Below are 17928 nucleotides of genomic sequence, written 5' to 3'. Positions count from 1 at the left end.
AATCCTGTTATATGCATGTTGGGGTTATTTTGAAAACAAAGAGAATAACAAGTGATCCAAATATTAACATCGGTAATGGTGTAGATACTGTACTGCATTGTTAAAACATTTGGCCTTAAATTAAAGGGATAGTTAACCCCAAAAGCTGTCATCCTTTACTCACCCTCTTCTCATTTCAAACCTGTATGACGTTCTCTCTTCCGCAGAACACAAAAGAAGATATTCTGAAGAACCATGGTACCCTGTACCCATTCACTTCTATTGTATGGACATAATACCAATGTAAGTGAATGGATGCCGGTTAGCAAAATTATTTTAAATTTCTAAGAAAGTCATACAGGTTTGAAAAGAGGGAATGATGATAGAATTTTCATTTTTGGGTGAGCCATTCCTTTAATAACAATACGTCATGTGGTATTTGAAGTGTAGTCACGGATAACTATAATTTTTTAACTAAAGGGGTGACGGTAGGTTCATATATTGACAGACTAAAAAAGGTCACATTTATTGAGAGTGTTTTTTCATTGACTTCAATCATTCACTGATAAATTGTATTTATAGTTACAGATTCATTCAACCACATGATGGTTATGCATCTTTCTAAACAGATCTTTGAATCGGCAACAATCTGCTTCAGTTTTCAAAAGCTTCACAAAGCGGCACATACAATTAAAAAATGTTTGTAACCAAATTCAATGCAACACTAGCCGCATGTGCGCAGACACTTGGACCTCAAAATGAAAGTGCCGTTCATTACTTTGAGCCGTGGAACCTAAAATGACCTGTGACGGTAAAGCAGAGTGGTTTATTTTTCTTGATGGTTCACTGTGAGTGCCACTCTGCGGTAAACCCCACCCATGACCTCCCGAATGCGTCTGAGATCACATTCACTCAAACAAGTCTTATAGCCCTGACATGTATGTGAAATGTTGGTTCCTGTGCACGATTTTTCATCTAAACTATTTCATAAATTGAAACTTTCAAGAATGTATCCAAACGTCCAGATTGGACATGTATGTAAGAACCTGCTATTGAAAAACCCATGAAGAATATTGGAAAGGTCATGTTCTCGCAATATAGTGGTTATAAACCTTCATATTTTCATACTTCACATGCCAAGATTTCAGCTTTATTGAGGATGTTTTGAGACATGCAACAAGAATGAAAAAGGTAAATTCCACTGATTTTCCTACATCTGTTAAAATGTTACACTTTTAATATCTTTAACAAACAACACAAGGATCATGGTTTTTTATTCATCAAATGCATTAGCACAACAAATGTTACACTGCCATAGACGGCTTCATGAAATTTGACTCGGGATTTCAAAGAAAACTAAGGTTAAGGAAAGGGCAACAGAAGAAAATGCACACAAGTCACCAAAGTGCTTGGCACAACCATGGACAGAAAGGGAACTGCATGGTTAGATCAAGCACAATGGTGTCCTGGGCAAAACAAATCCAGTCAGGAGAAACATCTGAATCAGTGAGACAAGGCAGGTTATTGCTAAATAAAATGGTTGTTGTCTGGGAACAGGTCACGGCTTTGTGTCTTCTGGAGGTAGAAGTCATATCACCCCGAGTAAGTCGATTCAAAAAGACTATCAAATGATCAAGTTGTCAAAGTGTCAACTTCTACCATCCTTAGATGTTCCATCTATTGTCTTCAGGACTGTATTCAGGTCCCCAAAACTGGCCTGAAGAGTTCGGCATTACAGAGATCTTTGTTGGCGACGACTAAGATTGACTGTCTCACACAATGAGAGACGGTGGAAAGGTGTTTGTGATAGACTGCGGCTAAAGATGTCTGCAAAATAAAAAAAAGAGAAAAGATTAGTCACACTGTAGGTCGCCTTCTCACTGCAGAGATACGTGGGCACCGCCCTTTCTGCGCAAAAACTGCGACAAACCCCACCCCCTGAGAAAATTGTACGCCACCCTACCATCCACATCTGTCGGCTGGTCGGCAAAGCTTTCGATTTTTTTAAGTTTTTGTAAAATGATGAAATGGAAATTTAGGATGTGATTGATAAAGGAGTGGTGTCGTTGATCAAATAAGTTTAGAATTCAATTGTTGCGAGATTTTTCTGGAAATCTATAGAAATAGAGTTTGTTTGCGCAAAGGTTGTCTTGTTAAGGGACATCAATAGCAATTGGGCAGAAGAAATTTGTTTGCTTGTCAATTTGAAATGCGGTACAACTTGGAATTTTGCTGGAAATGTACATGTTGGGTGTTAATAACATGATAAACACGTACATTTTATTATACCTTAATGATTTTTTAAATGTTTTTCATAAAAAAAATTCAAGGACACCAGCTGCCGTAATATAACTGCGTTTGGTTTCTTTTGCTCAACCACCATTGTTCATAATTTTGGATCTTTTTGGTACTACACCTGCCCTGCAAAAACAGAAATTCTAAACTTGTTTCTGTAAAATTATGGAAATGTTATTCCGAAGTACATCTCCAGAGAACCTGTCTGGCAATCTACTCATCCATCTGGTGGATAATCTTATTACCCTCATACTTGCCATGTCCCGCGGGGCATTTTAGCGGGAATGGTAAAAATGGGTGCGCTAATCAACTCAAAGGTCAGACAACTAAACTACTTAGCATGATGAGATAGGAGGAAACAAACATTATTGAGGATGATGGTCTGAGATGTTAGGATGGAGAATTGATGCAAAAGCAGAAAAATGGAATGGCAAAGTCTACACCACTGTTTTGTGGTTAGTTTGGTGGTACCACATCTCTCAAGTCTAAAAGTCCTACGAGACTTGTCCTACAAATTTAGACTAAACACTACATCTTACCTAGATGGTTCGCTCTTGCGAACGACAACTCTCAAAAGTCTTTGTCGATTGAAAAGATATCTAAAAACGAGAAAAGACATTCCTGAACTTGAATAAAACTGCGGTTTCAACAAATGATATTGTAAAATATTTTTTGGATTACTTAAACCTATGGTTGGGTCAAATATGGACAAACCCAATCCTCCTCTTAAACTAACCTGGAAATTCAGTTTTTTTTTGCGAAAAGGCAAAAGTTAGACATTCAACAGCTAAACGTTGAAACGTTGGTGCTCTCACCTGAACAACTTGCATCCAACAGGCTACCACAAGGATGGACGTCCTCAAAGCAAATCGTCACACCTCGCCCGATGCATCTCGCTCTTGCCCCGTTGGCGACTAAGATCGGTCGAGAGTGTTGATGGCGAAATGGTGCTGCTTCTCCGAGCTGCTCGTCTGGACTGGACTTGTTGGTCGGACTGACGGCAAACTGTCCAGGATGTCTCTCCTCCAAAAGACCCCCATACTCCGCCCCACGAGGGGGGGTCATGCAGTTTCACCCAGGATAGGTGGGTTACCGAGGAGAACTTGGGTGGTGTGGGCCAGGGTACTTGTCATTGGGAGGGGGTCGAGGGTCCAGTTCCGCAATTCATAAATATTAATACAGAGTCCTCCCTCTTGAGAGGGGGGCAAATTCTTTAATTTTGTTAGAGGGGGAAGAGCTTTATTCACTTAATGGCTTTTATTAGTGCTCCGACTTCAACTCTTTCATTAGCTAAAGTGCTGCTATAATTTACAGTGGAAAGTGCAGCAGGGGATGATGGGTGGGGGAAGCCATTGGCGTACGTCCCTACTGTCTAAAAAACGCACTCAGAGCAGAGGCTGAATTTGCCTCCATCTCATCCCAATGAACCCAATAACCCCAGCAGAATCGAACATCCATATTACATTTTACTTTTCTGCTGAGGCCATGCTTTACATTCTCATTGGTGACTTGGTGCATCTTTAAATGATCCTTTACTTTGGGACGTTTTTTATCTCATATAATCAAGGACATCCATTGTTTTCTGAACAAGGTCACTGGTATGAGGTTTTGTAATACAGCTTTTATGTACAAGTTGGAAATTGTTTGAACTGCGCATTCTTTTTTAATGTGAGAATGCCAAGAAAAACTCCAAAGCATATCCTGTTCTTGGCCCTGTAAGGTATATCTTTTGAAATGTATTTGAGAAAAGATTTGGTTTTATCACAGGTACATACCGCAGATTGTCAATGAACTCTTCGATGAAAGAATTAAATCATGTTTGTTTATTTATAAGTACGATCAATAAAACAGCAGTCGGGTCGTTTTAATTTAGTAACGATAACTTAAAAATATACAATTAACTAACACAATAAAAACATGATAACATAATAAAAATCTATGTTAAAATCTATCTATAAACTCTTCAGATAAATGTCTTTATTTTTTCTGTTTCGTAATTATTGCAGCAGGGTTTTTCTTTTCATTATTTTCATAATTATTTCACTCTCTCAGAATATCTACACACCATTCCTCTTTTAAAAAATCAACACACATATGTATAACACTTTAAAATATGATGCTACATTTGGGTTAAAACAATATTTACCATGAACATTAATAGCTAAAAAGGAAAAAAAAAATTGTTTAACCACATTAATCTCGACTAATACTCATTTCTACGAAATTCATAGTAAGAAATCTTTCATTTCCTGTTAAGGAATTTGGTCTTTTTTTCTAGTACAAATATTATTCTTTTTTAAATCAAGATACAGTGAAAACAATAAATCCAGAGTTACTATGGTATCCAATTGAAGTTTATTTTTCGTACCCCATTTGTTGTTTGTTTAAAAGAAAAGTGCTTCATTCCTATATTTCTTTTTTAAAACAAGACTAATTCTGATCGCTTTCCTTGTCAAGTATGTATCTTGATTTAAGAATATTTAGATGATTCTAAAATCAATCTAATATTCTCAAGAAGAAATTATAGACTTTAAACCAAAATTAAACATTAATATACATTAGAATTAACCAAGATTAAAGGGACAGTACACCCCAAAATAAAATGTCTGTTCATTTATCATATATATATATATATATTCCTACTTATTAACAATATAATTTAAAACCTGGATGTATCTCTATCTTCATGAAAACAAGACAAGAATTACTTTACACATTTGTCAGATGCTTTTATCCTAAGCGACTGACATTTGTTTCTAAGCATGTGCAATCCCCTGGGATCTTGGCGTTGCTAGCTCCCTGCTCTAACCACTGAGCTACAGGAAAGCAGTTATTTAAGAAACGTTTCTGTGGTTTTGTGCCCATACAATAAAAGTCAATGTTGTCTGGTTACTAACATTCTTCTAAATATCTTTTGTGTTCTGCAGTCATGTGCAGTGTTTATGAAGTCATACAGGTTTAAGACGACGTGAGGGTGAGAAAATGATGGAAGAACCTTAATTTCTGTGTAAATGTCAAAATTCATGTAGATTTCTTAATATTACAACAAAGACAAACAGGCTACCTACAACTTAAAGAAAGCACTGTTGAATTAATATCAGTGCAAAACCATAAGGCAAGAAAAGAGGCTTTTTGGCTGATTAACCTTAGGGTGGGCTTGCTTCCCTCACGCATAATGTTGAATGTCCCCAGTGAGAGGGGAAGATTAAGGGCATCAGTGCTTTTGACTGGGTGTGTATTATTCCCTATCCATTTCATCCTCTAAGTGGCCTGGTTATCCCGTGTGATTGATTATCAGAGAGGGAGGGGATTATACGCAGTCACATGACTAGTAGAGTAACCATATGGGCACTAGACGTCTCAATAATTCCTTGTCAACCGCTAAATGATGCTAAAAACTCAATGGCAAGATCAAATGAATTGCATCATACATCAGTGTCACATACGGACTTGTGTGGATTTTCATTTGGAGTTTTATTTATTGTTTTCAGCCCAAAGATACACTTTACATTCTATTCAAATTATTTCTGATGTCGACCCGAAATGAGTCAGAATAATGTGTGATGTACAGTCATCCTCCGTGTCCTGAAATTAAAGCCAAAAACCCGAAGGGTGTCGTGGGAACCTTCAGGCCATTTGGAAATGTCTTATAGCTTCTTATTTGAAGTGTAATGATCATGCAAAACACATGGATCTTTATTTCTTCACGAGCTGAATCACATCCTCATCTTCCATCACATGGTCTTTGCCGACTTTCTGCGGGTTGTGCTTTACCGAAGCCCCCCACACCAACGCACTGCGGAGAGAGGAGAGTGATGACGCTAGGCACGTTTCAACACAATAGTAGTTTATAAATATCTTACACAGCTTTAAAACGCAATGTTCTGTCCAGTTAAAAGGATTTGGATTCTTCTATTAAAATACCCTTAAACCTTTCAGATGTCTTTCCGAGATTCGTTTGGGCTTAGGTTTATGTACTAATAGGTAAATTTGTGTTACTTTACAAAAGGAGACAGGAAAAAAAACAAGAAATAAATTAATCAAAAAATTTATTTTATATAAACTTAAAATCTTCACTTCTTGCCGCAGCAACAGTAACAGTTCTAGCCTTGGAACTCAGAATATTGTGTTTGCGTGTAAAAAATACAAGATAACTAATGCTGTAATTACATCAGAACTGTTCTCTAGTAAAAATTTTAATCCATGAATCTCAAAACACGACGCACAACATTAGGAAGTGATATAATCACGCCTACTGTGTTGCACTGTAATGCCTCAATATCGTCAAATGAATCAGATATGAAGTTGTGACTTACTATTTTAACTCTTTGATGAGGTTTTTATGGATCTTTAAGCAGAAGTCGTCGACAGATGTCTTGGCATCTTGCAGAACAACTGGTGATGTGTAATCGGGAAGCTGTCCTTTTGGTTTTGTGTAGCTGTAAAATATAAATCAACATTTAAGCTGTGGGTTATCAACATGTAATGCATATTTGTAAACTGTAATAAGTCCGAGCACTAGACATTAGATTCTCATTATTTTAATGTACAATATTTAACATGTTAGTCAAAAATGACATTTATTTAATTTCATTAAAAGGCAGAATAACACATCCTACTATAATGAATAATACAATAATGTAAATTGGGAAGTGTGGGGGAAGAGCTAAAATATTTCTCATTGCCAATTTAAACAAAAAAAGGTTATTCGGTCTAAAAAAGTGAAATTCCTAGTTTCTTCAAGCAAAACTTAAAATGTAATTGATAACTTTAGTGTTTATTCACTTTTGAGGTGAAAAATATCAAATGTTTTATTATATTAAAGGTTTCTCATTAGGAAAGGACAAATAAATCAATAAATACAACTGCAAATTAATACCAACATTGCAGTATACAGTAAATGTTGTTATATTAACAAATGTAATTTATTTCAGGTTACACTGCATTCGCATGTAAGTGTGTGACTCACATGCGCACTAGATGCAGGTAGTCCCAGAGCCTCTCCAGCAGGTCATCAAAGTTCCAGCGGTGATGAGCCGAGATTGGCACGCAGTGAGGGATTTTGTAGATAACGTCAAGCTCTTCAATGGAAATCTGGTCGATTTTGTTTAGGACATAAATGCAGGGGATGTAAACCCTGGTGACGACAATAAGAACGGTGTTAGATCCAAGAGTTCCAGTGTGGTACTGAAGATGTAGGTTGAACTGGATAGGGTCTTACCGGTTTCCTTCCACCACGTCAATGAGGTCATCTGCGGTCGCGTCGCTTCGTAGAGTTAAATCCGCGTTGTGAATCTTATATTCTGAGAGGATGCTTTTCACCGTTTCTCCGTCCAGCTCACTTTGAGCACACTGAGAAACAGAAACATGACCGCAACGGTTACTGACAATTTCACTTCAAATGAAATGTCAATTATATTTTTAAGTGAACTGTCCCTTTAAATACACATAATGTCTTACAGTGGCAGTGAAGTTGATTCCTCCCTTGTCTTTCTTCTTGAAGCCAATATTTGGTGGTTCTTTGTTGAGGCGGATGCCAAAACCTTCCAGCTCATGCTCGATGAGTTTCTTGTGCCCAAGAGGCTTCAAGACATCCAATACAATGAGGATGAGATTGCAAGTGCGAGCAACTGTTGGCAAGATGAGAGGAACACTGAGATCAGAGAACAGATGTGACCAGCATAAAAAGGAGACTAGAATGACTCTGTCACTTAAATTACCAGCAATAACTTGTCGCCCTCTGCCCTTGCCGTCTTTGGCTCCCTCGATGATACCTGGGAGATCCAAAAGCTAAAAAACACAAAATCAATATATTACTTTTACAACCATGTAATTTAATAGCCGCATGTTACTGAAGCACAGAGTCTAGCTATTACACAAAAATTATATTCTATTTTAACAGAAAGCACACATGATTCCTGAGAACTGAACCCACAAACTTTACACATGAACACTGCCGTATACACTGTCACTTGTGATGTATAAGGAGCAATTGCATGTACCTGGATCTTGGCTCCTTTATAACGGATGACACCTGGAACAGTTGTCAGTGTGGTGAACTCATAAGCAGCTACCTCAGAATACACCCCAGCCAAGTTACTCAGAAGAGTGGACTTGCCCACCGATGGGAAACCGACAAAACCTATCCGGGCATCACCAGTTTTTGCCACATCAAAACCTGAAACGAAAATAGCAGTGAGAAACAGTTTTTCACACATTTAAAAATGTTTTTCTAATGGTCACTGTCAGAAAATTGTAGAAATGGGAGGGTGGGATGAAGCGATGATGTGTGACTACATCTGGAACTCGGTCAATGAGGACACTGGTTTAGTCTTTTATGACTAATAATCAAATCTTAAATTCTCATTTTTAGAAACTGTATGTTAAACGGTTGTTTTGAGCTCAGTGTTATGCCAGTACCTTGTAATTTCTTGTCAATGGCGTACGCGTAATACCACCGAAATGTATAAATGTGTGAAAAATACTTTTTTGTTTTTATGAGTACCGCCGATGGCAAAAATAAACTGAATGTGATTTTCATATTCAGCATGTTAAACAGTAAAGAATTCAAGCGAAACTACTTTAATACTACTTGTTTAATTCAATCTTTTTTTAGATGTAATAGTAACCTGTTTTTGTCATTATCATGTTGGACAACCTCACTATATTTTAATAACTAATTTACTTACAGAATTGTGTGTGTCGTACACTGTATGTGACAACCTAAAATCCTTATTTATAACAACGATTCTAATCTAAAGAGTGTATAATAATAACGTAACAACTAGTGAATGAATACACTATAGTAAATAGTGTTTTTACACTTATCAAAGCATACAGCCATCTTAAAACAGTTTGTACACTGCTATGTTTTATAATGTGGGACGAAGTAACTGCAAGTAAATGTGATGTCACGGTACTGACCCTCTCCTGGGCCTCCTCCGCTGCCTCCTTTAGGAGTGATGAGCTCCCTCTTCAGTTTGGCTAGTCTTGCCTTCAAAAGCCCAAGATGATGAGCAGTGGCCTTGTTCTTCTGAGTACGAGCCATCTGCAAAACGCAACAACACATTTCCAATGACGGATCAAGACGACACAACAGCCAACGTCTTCTTGGACAATACACACGGACTGATATGATTTTATTCGTTTATTTCATCTTTAATTCTTCCTCTAAACGGGATTAACTGCTGAATGGTCTTTGGCGCTCACGTGCTAATGGCTCTCCTCCACACATCACGGTCTAAGTGAACTCACCTCGCTCTCGATTTCGGCAATCTTTTGTAGTAAACTCATTTTGGCGTTGGTCCTTTACACTGTGTAAAATGAAAGCAAGGTCGATGGCGTTTCAGTGAGTTTTCATTTAGTCCTCAAGCTTAGTTCGCCGTTCGCACACCGCTGTCATGCTTTCCCATAAAGTCCCGCGGCGGTACTCTCGCGATGTTTTGTTGCACTCTTCTCGCGATGCTTCGACGCGCTCTCCTCATTCCTAACAAAATGGCGCCGCTTGCTGGTAAGGAGTGAGTATTTCAAACGTACAGAGTGGGTGTCAAAGTAGGCTTAAAGGCATAGTTCAGCCGAAAATGGAAAATATCTAGAAGTATAAATGTATTAATATCTTTGTTTGATTGAACACACAGAGAACGATATTTGGAAGAATGTCATTTTGCCAAAGTTGGAAAATTACAGTGATAGTCAAAGGTGCCCTAGAACGGTTTGCTTACGTAGATTCTTCAAAATATCTTATTTTCTATCTACAATTATTATTCTTACTATAGTAGTCAATGATGCCGGAATTGTCTTTTTTGGTTGAACCGTCCCTTTAAGCGGGTTAGTACTCTTCATTACATAACCATTGTTAACCATATTTTCAGATTTTGTGAACAGTTTAAAGTCTTGTTGTTGAATCCCAGAATCCTTTGCAGGCTGTTTGATGCCCAAATATGTACGTCTGTATATGTATAGTATGTTTATATGTATTTTTATGTTTTTTTAGAATGTATATTTAGGCCATACACTTTGTCCTTACATTCATTTGATCTGGTTATCGGCAAAACTGAACTTAATCTGTGCTAACCCTCCCTTGGGAATGGGGTCTAAAAAAGCTATAAAATGTATTTTTGCTCTTATGTTGACATGTTTCCCCAATATGCTTCAGTTTATACCACATTAATAAAAAATGAATTGAGCATTTTATTTTGGTCTGTTTACTCCAAAGAGAAAGTCGTTTTAATTCACCTTTAAGCTTCACCCACCTAATTCATCTGATACAATGTCTTTAAAAATGGGTCAATTATTTCAGGTTTATGGTTGTACATTGCATTGTACTATACATTTGGGTTTTTAAGTATGTGCAATCCTTGGGATCGAACCCATGACTTTGGCGTTACTAACGCCATGCTCTAACCACCAAGCAATATAGTGAATCATCTGTTCACATTTTTCATAAACCCCTTTTAATAGAGTCTAGACATCAGATCTAGATAAATTAGTCTATACATATATCAATTTAAAATGAAGGAATGCGGTTGGGATGCGACAAAAAGGACACGTTGTTGAGAGACAGCATGCTTTGTAGGATTTCTTTGAATTAAAACGCACAAACCAGAAGCGATGATACCCAAAAGGGATGACTCTTCATAGTTAAATAGTTTCATTTTATTGTTTATATTAATTTTGCATACAGTATAATCACTCATAGTTTCTATGTTGGTAAAATTGCTGGATCCACCATTTATTCATAACCTTTGTAACCCCTTGAGAAGATTATATTCCGGGATGTGTTGTTCCCAGGCCGGGTTATGCAATGCAACAATTTATCCAACACAAACCCACCATCTCTAAAATCCAAAGTGCACAAATCCATCAATAACATGCCATCAGTAACCAAGAGAATCGTGAACTCTTCAGACTTCTGCTTTCACGTTCTGAAGTTGATCAAGACCGACTGAAAAATAAATTCCTTTTTCTATGTATTTTGTATATTTGTGCTGTGGTTTTGTTTGACCTTTAATGAGTACAGAATCAAAATTAACAGGTTGTTCAAGGTATGCCATCCCATAGGAACAATGGTCTTACCGAAAAGCTTAGCCAAACGTCTCGCCCATTTTGAAAGCTTTGGTTCTACGGCCCCCCCAGATCCCCCCCATCCCATCACACACAGTTCTTGAAAAAGACGTACGCTTTTGTAGGTGTGCTTGTCCTCATTGATATACAAAAATAGGCATTTCCGAACATATACAAGATATTTGATGCTCTTAAACGGACGTGAAACATCTATAAACAGCATCTGGTAGACCTCTTCTCGTTTAGGTTTGAAGACCGCTTTAGCGTCGAGCACACAGTGGACCATGAGAGAGTGTTCCCCCCCTCAGCTACTCCATTAAGATATGTCAATTGCAACTGGAACTAATGGAGAGCCCGAAACTTAACAGCAGCAATCTAACATCTACGTCTAAGCACAGTCGTCTCAGTCTCGGTTTAGTATCGCGGGGGCATTGCAATCTCCGCCTGAACCTATGCATTATCGGTGTCCATTCTGGCCATTATCCAATGACTAAAGGTGCCTTTTTATTTTAATGAGCGACACAAATTCTTATTATAGTCAGTAAGCGTTGAAGTGCATTGATAAAAAGTGCAAGTATAATTTTCGGATGCATTCATATTTCCAGAGGAGTAACTTGTTTGCAGTATCGTTTGGCCCCCGGAAGAGTCACTTTTGGAGGGCTACAACAGAACGCTGTTTCTAACCTAAAAGATATATGTTTTTCTTTGAGCGCGTCAATCTATGTTATCGCTATTCGGATAGGGTGGGGGGAGGCATTCTTCATCATTGCCCCGTCTTAGGTTCAGACATGCTATTATATCCTTGATAAAGAATTATTAAAGCCTGTTGAATCGGGGAACAGGTTCACATACGCAGATACAGACGATTCGGTAGGAAGCACTAGTCTGGCACTTCGTGCCAATTGAGGTTGCATTGCTTTCCTGAATAAAGTCGCCCGGGAGGCGACTCTACGGACTTGCTGACCTGATAGCCCCAACTTGCAATCATTACATACTGAGTAAAGTCCCTCTATGCGTCAGCAAAGAAACAGCATCGTTCATTGAGGTAAAAAAACAAGATATGTGGAAGTTAACTGTTTCAAACGCACTATCCTCGGTAACCTCTGACCGCATGATCGTCAGAATTCGGATAATACTTAATTAAAACCATAAGGCTTTACAGTAAAATGCAACTTGGCCATATGATGGCGAAAGTCTCCTCCAGAGGTGCCGGGCTGGTTCTAGCTGCTCTCTGAAGAAGTGGGCGGAGCCGTGGAGGACGATCGGCGTCTGGAGACGGACTGCGAGCGGTCGTGGCTGTGTTTGTCGTACGGCTGGAGCTGCACTTCTAGGAAGTCCCGATGCTGCTGGCTGATCATCTGACTGATGAGGCCGGGTAACGCCTGTAGGTTGCTTAGCAACGTCTCCAGTTTGGTCTCCAGCATGGCGATTCTCTTTTCCATGTCCTCGCCTCGTTCGTTCAGGTCTGAGACCAGATCGTACATGATGTTTTGAGTCTGTGGTCAAACGGGGGAGAGAGACACAGCGGTCATGAAGGGCCACAGGGTAGAACTTTAACAGGATGTGTATGTATAGACAATGTTTCATGCTCAATATTAAACATCTATAGTTTTATAACAAAGTTTCAGAAGATTGTTTATCGTTTGACAATAATAAATGATCAAATCAGTCATGTGACAATGCAGATGGCAAAGCCAGCTGTTTGTGACAGAAAGGTAATCTAAAAACACTCCATTGATGGATTGCCATAGGAGACAATGTGTGGCATTGTATTTTTAGACAGCTCTCATATTTTTAGACATCTCGAGTCCTAGAACCAATGACAATGGGATTTTCATAATTTTGCATCATGCACACAAAATATCTAGTTTTCTCTTTTATAGCTGAAAGGATGTGATGGTGTTCTCAGGTGTGTTTCATTTAAGCATCAACTTAGTCTCAGATGTTTCTCATAAACTGCTCATTTGGAGAAAAAACTACATACATGTACTCACTTGAAAATTGTTAAAATACTTTAAGAGTAAAATTATTGTAGTTTGTAGAGGTAACATAATCTGTATCTGGATGCATCCGCATTTGATGAGAATGTTTGAGTTCATAATATTGAGATCTTCGTTAATATTGCAGAATTGGCAAATCTGAGCTCAGTTTGTAACATTGTTGAGATCTCTTCTGAAATCTAAGTGAAGACAATAGTGAGATCTTCTTCTTAGAAGAAATATCACATATACATATATATGTTTCTATTTGCTCTAAGTGTAATCTCATTGATGCCTAGGAGAAATACTTGAGATATTAAAGAGATCTCATCTGTGGATTTTCTTTTTTATAGGTTACCTTTTGCGTGCAGACTTGACAAATCTGAGCTCAGTTTGAAACGTTGTTGTGAGACTTCTGTGTCTTTTTCTCAGGAGAAATATCAGCGATAGAGATTTAAAGGAACAGTTCACACAAAAATGAAAATTCTGTTTCACCCTCAAGTTGTTCCAAATCTGTTTACATTTATTTGCTCTGTTAAGCACCAAAGAAGACATTTTGAAAAATGTAGGAAAGCAAACAGTTCTGGGGCACTTTTGACTACCATTGTAACATTTAATGGTAGTCAATGGTGGTAAAGAACTGTTTGGTTACATACATCTTTCTCTGTGTTCTTCAGAATAAATCAAATTATAAAGATTTGGAACAACTCGAGGTTGAGTAAATGAAGACAGAATTCCCTCACTATTTAATCTCAATGATATCTCTTCTGTGAATTCTTGACAGACACATGAAATTAATAAAAAAAACACAACTCTCTCTTTCTCTCAACAGGTATTGTTCTGGCTTTTGTTGAAACTAGTAACTTTGTTTTAGCACCTATTGTATTATTGCTCCTGTATGGCGTATCCCTTATTGCTCCCTGAAATTTCAAATCCCACAAAACAAATCTCAAAAAGTAGGCTACATATGAAAGAACATCAAGTACCTTCCCCCCTACAGTTAATCTCCCTGGAGAAGAGTTGAACAACCTCCTTTTTCATTGTACAAAAAATAACTCGCAATATCACAAACGAATTGCTAATATTCATCAATGTGGCACCAGAAGTTGCGGACGCAACACACTAGAACCCGAGGGCTGTCTTGAAGGTAGAACAAGCGCTGCAGCTGCTTGAGTTATTTTAAGGTGAATTAAAGGATTCAGAGCCGCAGGGAGCAACTGCTGCCGTGATTAATGTTACACCGCCCTCTGATGGCCAGAGCCAATTACCACGATGACAAAAGAAGGTGTGAGTCATATCACGCTCCGTTCTACCTCTCGCATTTTTGGGAGGCGCGGGACAGGAGGGTGGTTGGGTAACGCTAACTAGGATGGCGATATGACCACTGCGGATGTTTGAATGTCAGAGCTCTGGCAATCGCGTGTGAGAGGCGACTCAAGCTGACTCTGCAGATCTCATAGCGTATGCCTTTTCCAGGTTGCTGTGGGTTTTGCAGAGTCAGATATTGCATTGCGTAGTTGTTCCCCATATGCATCTACAGATTTGACACTGAGGAAGCGCAAGTGCAGCGTTTCCGATAAATCAAGCTATTTTAACATCTCAGGTATCCCATCATTTACTTATTTTCCATGGAGATTAATGCTTTTGCGCACCATTAGGCAAAGTGATGAATTGTACATAGCAAGAGGTAAATAAATAACGATAGCGAATGCGTAACCGGGGCATGTAAGGACGTTTGGAAAGAAAAGAATACATTCACTGGCATGAACTATATGGTTAGTTAGTCTTTGCGGCGAGCAACTGGTGAGATATACGAAACCATACTGTTGACAGAACAGACAAGCAAACATAAAACAACCACAATTACATTTAAAATGCGTCTCGTCTGTTCATTTGACACCTGTAGACTTAAGTTTCCTGGTCGTTTATTGGATGTTCAGTCATGCATTAGTCAAACATTCAGCCGTGGTCAGTTATCTTACCTTTGCGAGGTCCACTAGAGAGTTTGCTTGGTCATTCAGCTTGCGTTGCTCCATTTTAACACTTCTCAATCTGAACACAAGACCATTCAGAGCCCATAGCGGCAAGCGGTCAGAACACAATTGTGTAGAAAGGTTCTCCATTCACAAGCCATACATTTTGGAAGCACTCCTAGTACATGCACAAGACATGAAGAGAATGCAGGGATTTGGGCGCATGCAAGTACAAATTTGGGGGGTTTGGGCGAAGAAAGTCACTTTATTTTGGAGGGATATTCTTTTTCGCACATCCTTTAGGAGTTTATCACATCTGATATTACACCACAAAATATGTTTTCCTTGTTATAAGGGGGGGGGGGGGGGTACATTGAAACTGAGACTTAAAGTCTTGAAAGCTTAACAGAAAGGCCATTTATCCTTTGAAAAACGTTTCACTTACAAAACCTAGAAAATGCACTTTAGATATTTAAAAACCCAATGCTCTGGACTTGAAACCATAATCGAGTCTATATTTTGCTCTCGAACAGAATATAATTTAGATTCCGTTATTTTATAAAATTGTGTTCACAGTAATGCCCCTTCAATGGGATTCTATGAGGCAAGACACTGCACTAGGATAAACGTTTAAATACACATCAGACTTTAAGTGATTTTTACCCCAAAATCTAAATCCTGTCATTATTAACTCACCCTCTTGTCATCTCGACCTGTTTGACTTTCTTTCTTCCGCAGAACACAAAAATTATATTTTGAAGAATGCTGTTCACTGGCCCACATTCACCTGCATTGGTTTTCTGTCCATACAATAGAAGTGAATGGGGTCCAGTGCTGTTCGGTTCCCAAGTTTCATACATTTTTGAGATTGCGGAAGAAAGAAAGTCATAAAGGTTTGAAAGGACAAGGAATTTTTGGCTCAACTTTCACTTTAAACATTATACATTTAACATGTGAATCTGTCTAATGTGATAAAATATGCAACCAAATCATTTCGTTCATCCACCTAAAACATTCAAGTCACACTCAATTCCACCGCTGTAAATAACCCGATCAGCCTGTACAGCTCAAACGAATCACATTTTAGTAAGAATTAAAGGGATAGTCCGGCCAAAAATAGCCTCATTCTTCTGAAGAACAAAAAAGAAGATATTTTGAAGAAAGTTGGTAACCAAACAACATTGGCCCCCACTGATATTCACTGTATAAACGCAAAACCACAGAAACATCTCTCAAAATATCTTCCTTTGAGTTCCACAGAAAAAAGAGATCCACATGAGGAGCCGAATTTATTTTTCAGGGCGAACTATCGCTTTCATAAAAGTGTTTTAACAAAAATACTACCTGCACTATGCTTTTAAACCCGCCACAGTATCTCACCCCATAGAGTCCCATTACTGAAATTGAGACATTTGATATTTTTTACAAGCCGAGAGACAGTTGAAATGACCGTCTGTGGTAATCGTATTGTTTGAACCAGGAGCGTTCTTTAATGTCATTTCTATGACTCCCGTGTCACAATGGTTTTCCTGTACTCTTAACCGATCAGTGTGTACTTAAAGAAAGATAAGATGAACAACCTGCATGCTACATCACACAGCTTTGTAAACCTACCCACTCACTCAAATCCATACTACCGGCGTTAATTATTCATATGCTCTGTTTAATTAAGTTTCTAAGGAACTACTTATCTTCACTATACATTAAGTGTGCTCTCATTTCATTTATCAAGAGCAACCCGAAAAGCTCTTCTGGGAAATCCGTTGAAGTAACGCGCTCAAATCATGGTTTGCATTGGGAAGGTTTTCTGAATTCACAAGGGTACAAATAACTGTATTTTCTTCCGTGGGTTATAAAAACTCTTCAATATTTGTAATCATTTCTTTGAATGGACAAGATTAAGCAAGTCGCTGCTAAATGACACATTAAGCTCAGTGTTATAACATCTTATTCAGTCTGATGATGAGAGATCGGAAATGAGAGAATAGAAGCGTTCCCTGGGGACCGGATAGTGACTAGCCCAGATGTAACAATTGCATTTAGTAATGCTGCTTGGACTGTAGTATACAGATACAAGGGATGCGATTATTCTGCCAACCATCAGAGGGTGCAAACACGCACCATATAAAGAAAAAGAAAAGCACTTGTCCAGAGTATATAAAAGATTAAAACACGTGCAGGTCATATTTCACCCTAAAATCAAATCAATATATTTGTATGTTAGGATATGTACATATATAAAAAATATAAAGTGCTAAACAAAGTTACTAGATGATCTGTCATGACAAGATATTTTAGAAATCTTTCAAAAACATATTTTTTATATAGAAATGTATTTATTTTCCCTATATGGCAGTAAATGGGGGATGAGATCTGTTTTGTTACTGACATTCTTCCAAATATCTTCCTCTGTATTCAGCAGAACAAATACATTTACGCAGGTTTGACACAACCTGAGGGTGAGCAAATGATGACAGAACTATCCCTTATACAATTAAAAATTATAAATATAAATTATATGAAGGACTGCAAGGAAATAACTGTAATTGAGCATCTGAATAAAAAAACATTAAAGTGCTCTACTATTATTTCTGCCTTTCTTGTTAAAAGTAATTCCTAAATTCATGCGTAACAATAAT

At 38.0% G+C, this 17928-nt stretch overlaps 2 protein-coding genes across 2 annotated transcripts in view; both read right to left on the bottom strand.

The window, feature by feature from the left end:
- Positions 1-5367: 5367 nt before the first annotated feature.
- On the bottom strand, positions 5368-9808 carry drg1 (developmentally regulated GTP binding protein 1). Its single transcript, XM_079447957.1, has 9 exons — positions 9529-9808; positions 9199-9322; positions 8277-8452; positions 7995-8064; positions 7735-7904; positions 7496-7626; positions 7244-7411; positions 6591-6713; positions 5368-6070 (listed from the first exon to the last, which is right to left on the bottom strand). The coding sequence occupies exons 1-9, from the start codon at positions 9565-9567 to the stop codon at positions 5971-5973; spliced, it is 1101 nt and encodes a 366-aa protein (XP_079304083.1). The 5' UTR covers positions 9568-9808; the 3' UTR covers positions 5368-5970.
- Positions 9809-10912: 1104 nt separating this feature from the next.
- kcnn2 (potassium calcium-activated channel subfamily N member 2) overlaps positions 10913-17928 on the bottom strand; it is a 34340-nt gene continuing 27324 nt past the window's right edge. Inside the window, exon 7 of the mRNA XM_079447903.1 lies at positions 10913-12833. Coding sequence (XP_079304029.1) covers positions 12797-12833 — 37 coding nt within the window. The 3' untranslated portion in view covers positions 10913-12796. The remainder of the gene's footprint in view (positions 12834-17928) is intronic.

The sequence above is a fragment of the Barbatula barbatula genome (genome assembly GCF_947034865.1).
Source record: "Barbatula barbatula genome assembly, chromosome: 24".
Taxonomy (NCBI): domain Eukaryota; kingdom Metazoa; phylum Chordata; class Actinopteri; order Cypriniformes; family Nemacheilidae; genus Barbatula; species Barbatula barbatula.
This window is presented reverse-complemented; position numbering and strand designations above follow the sequence as displayed.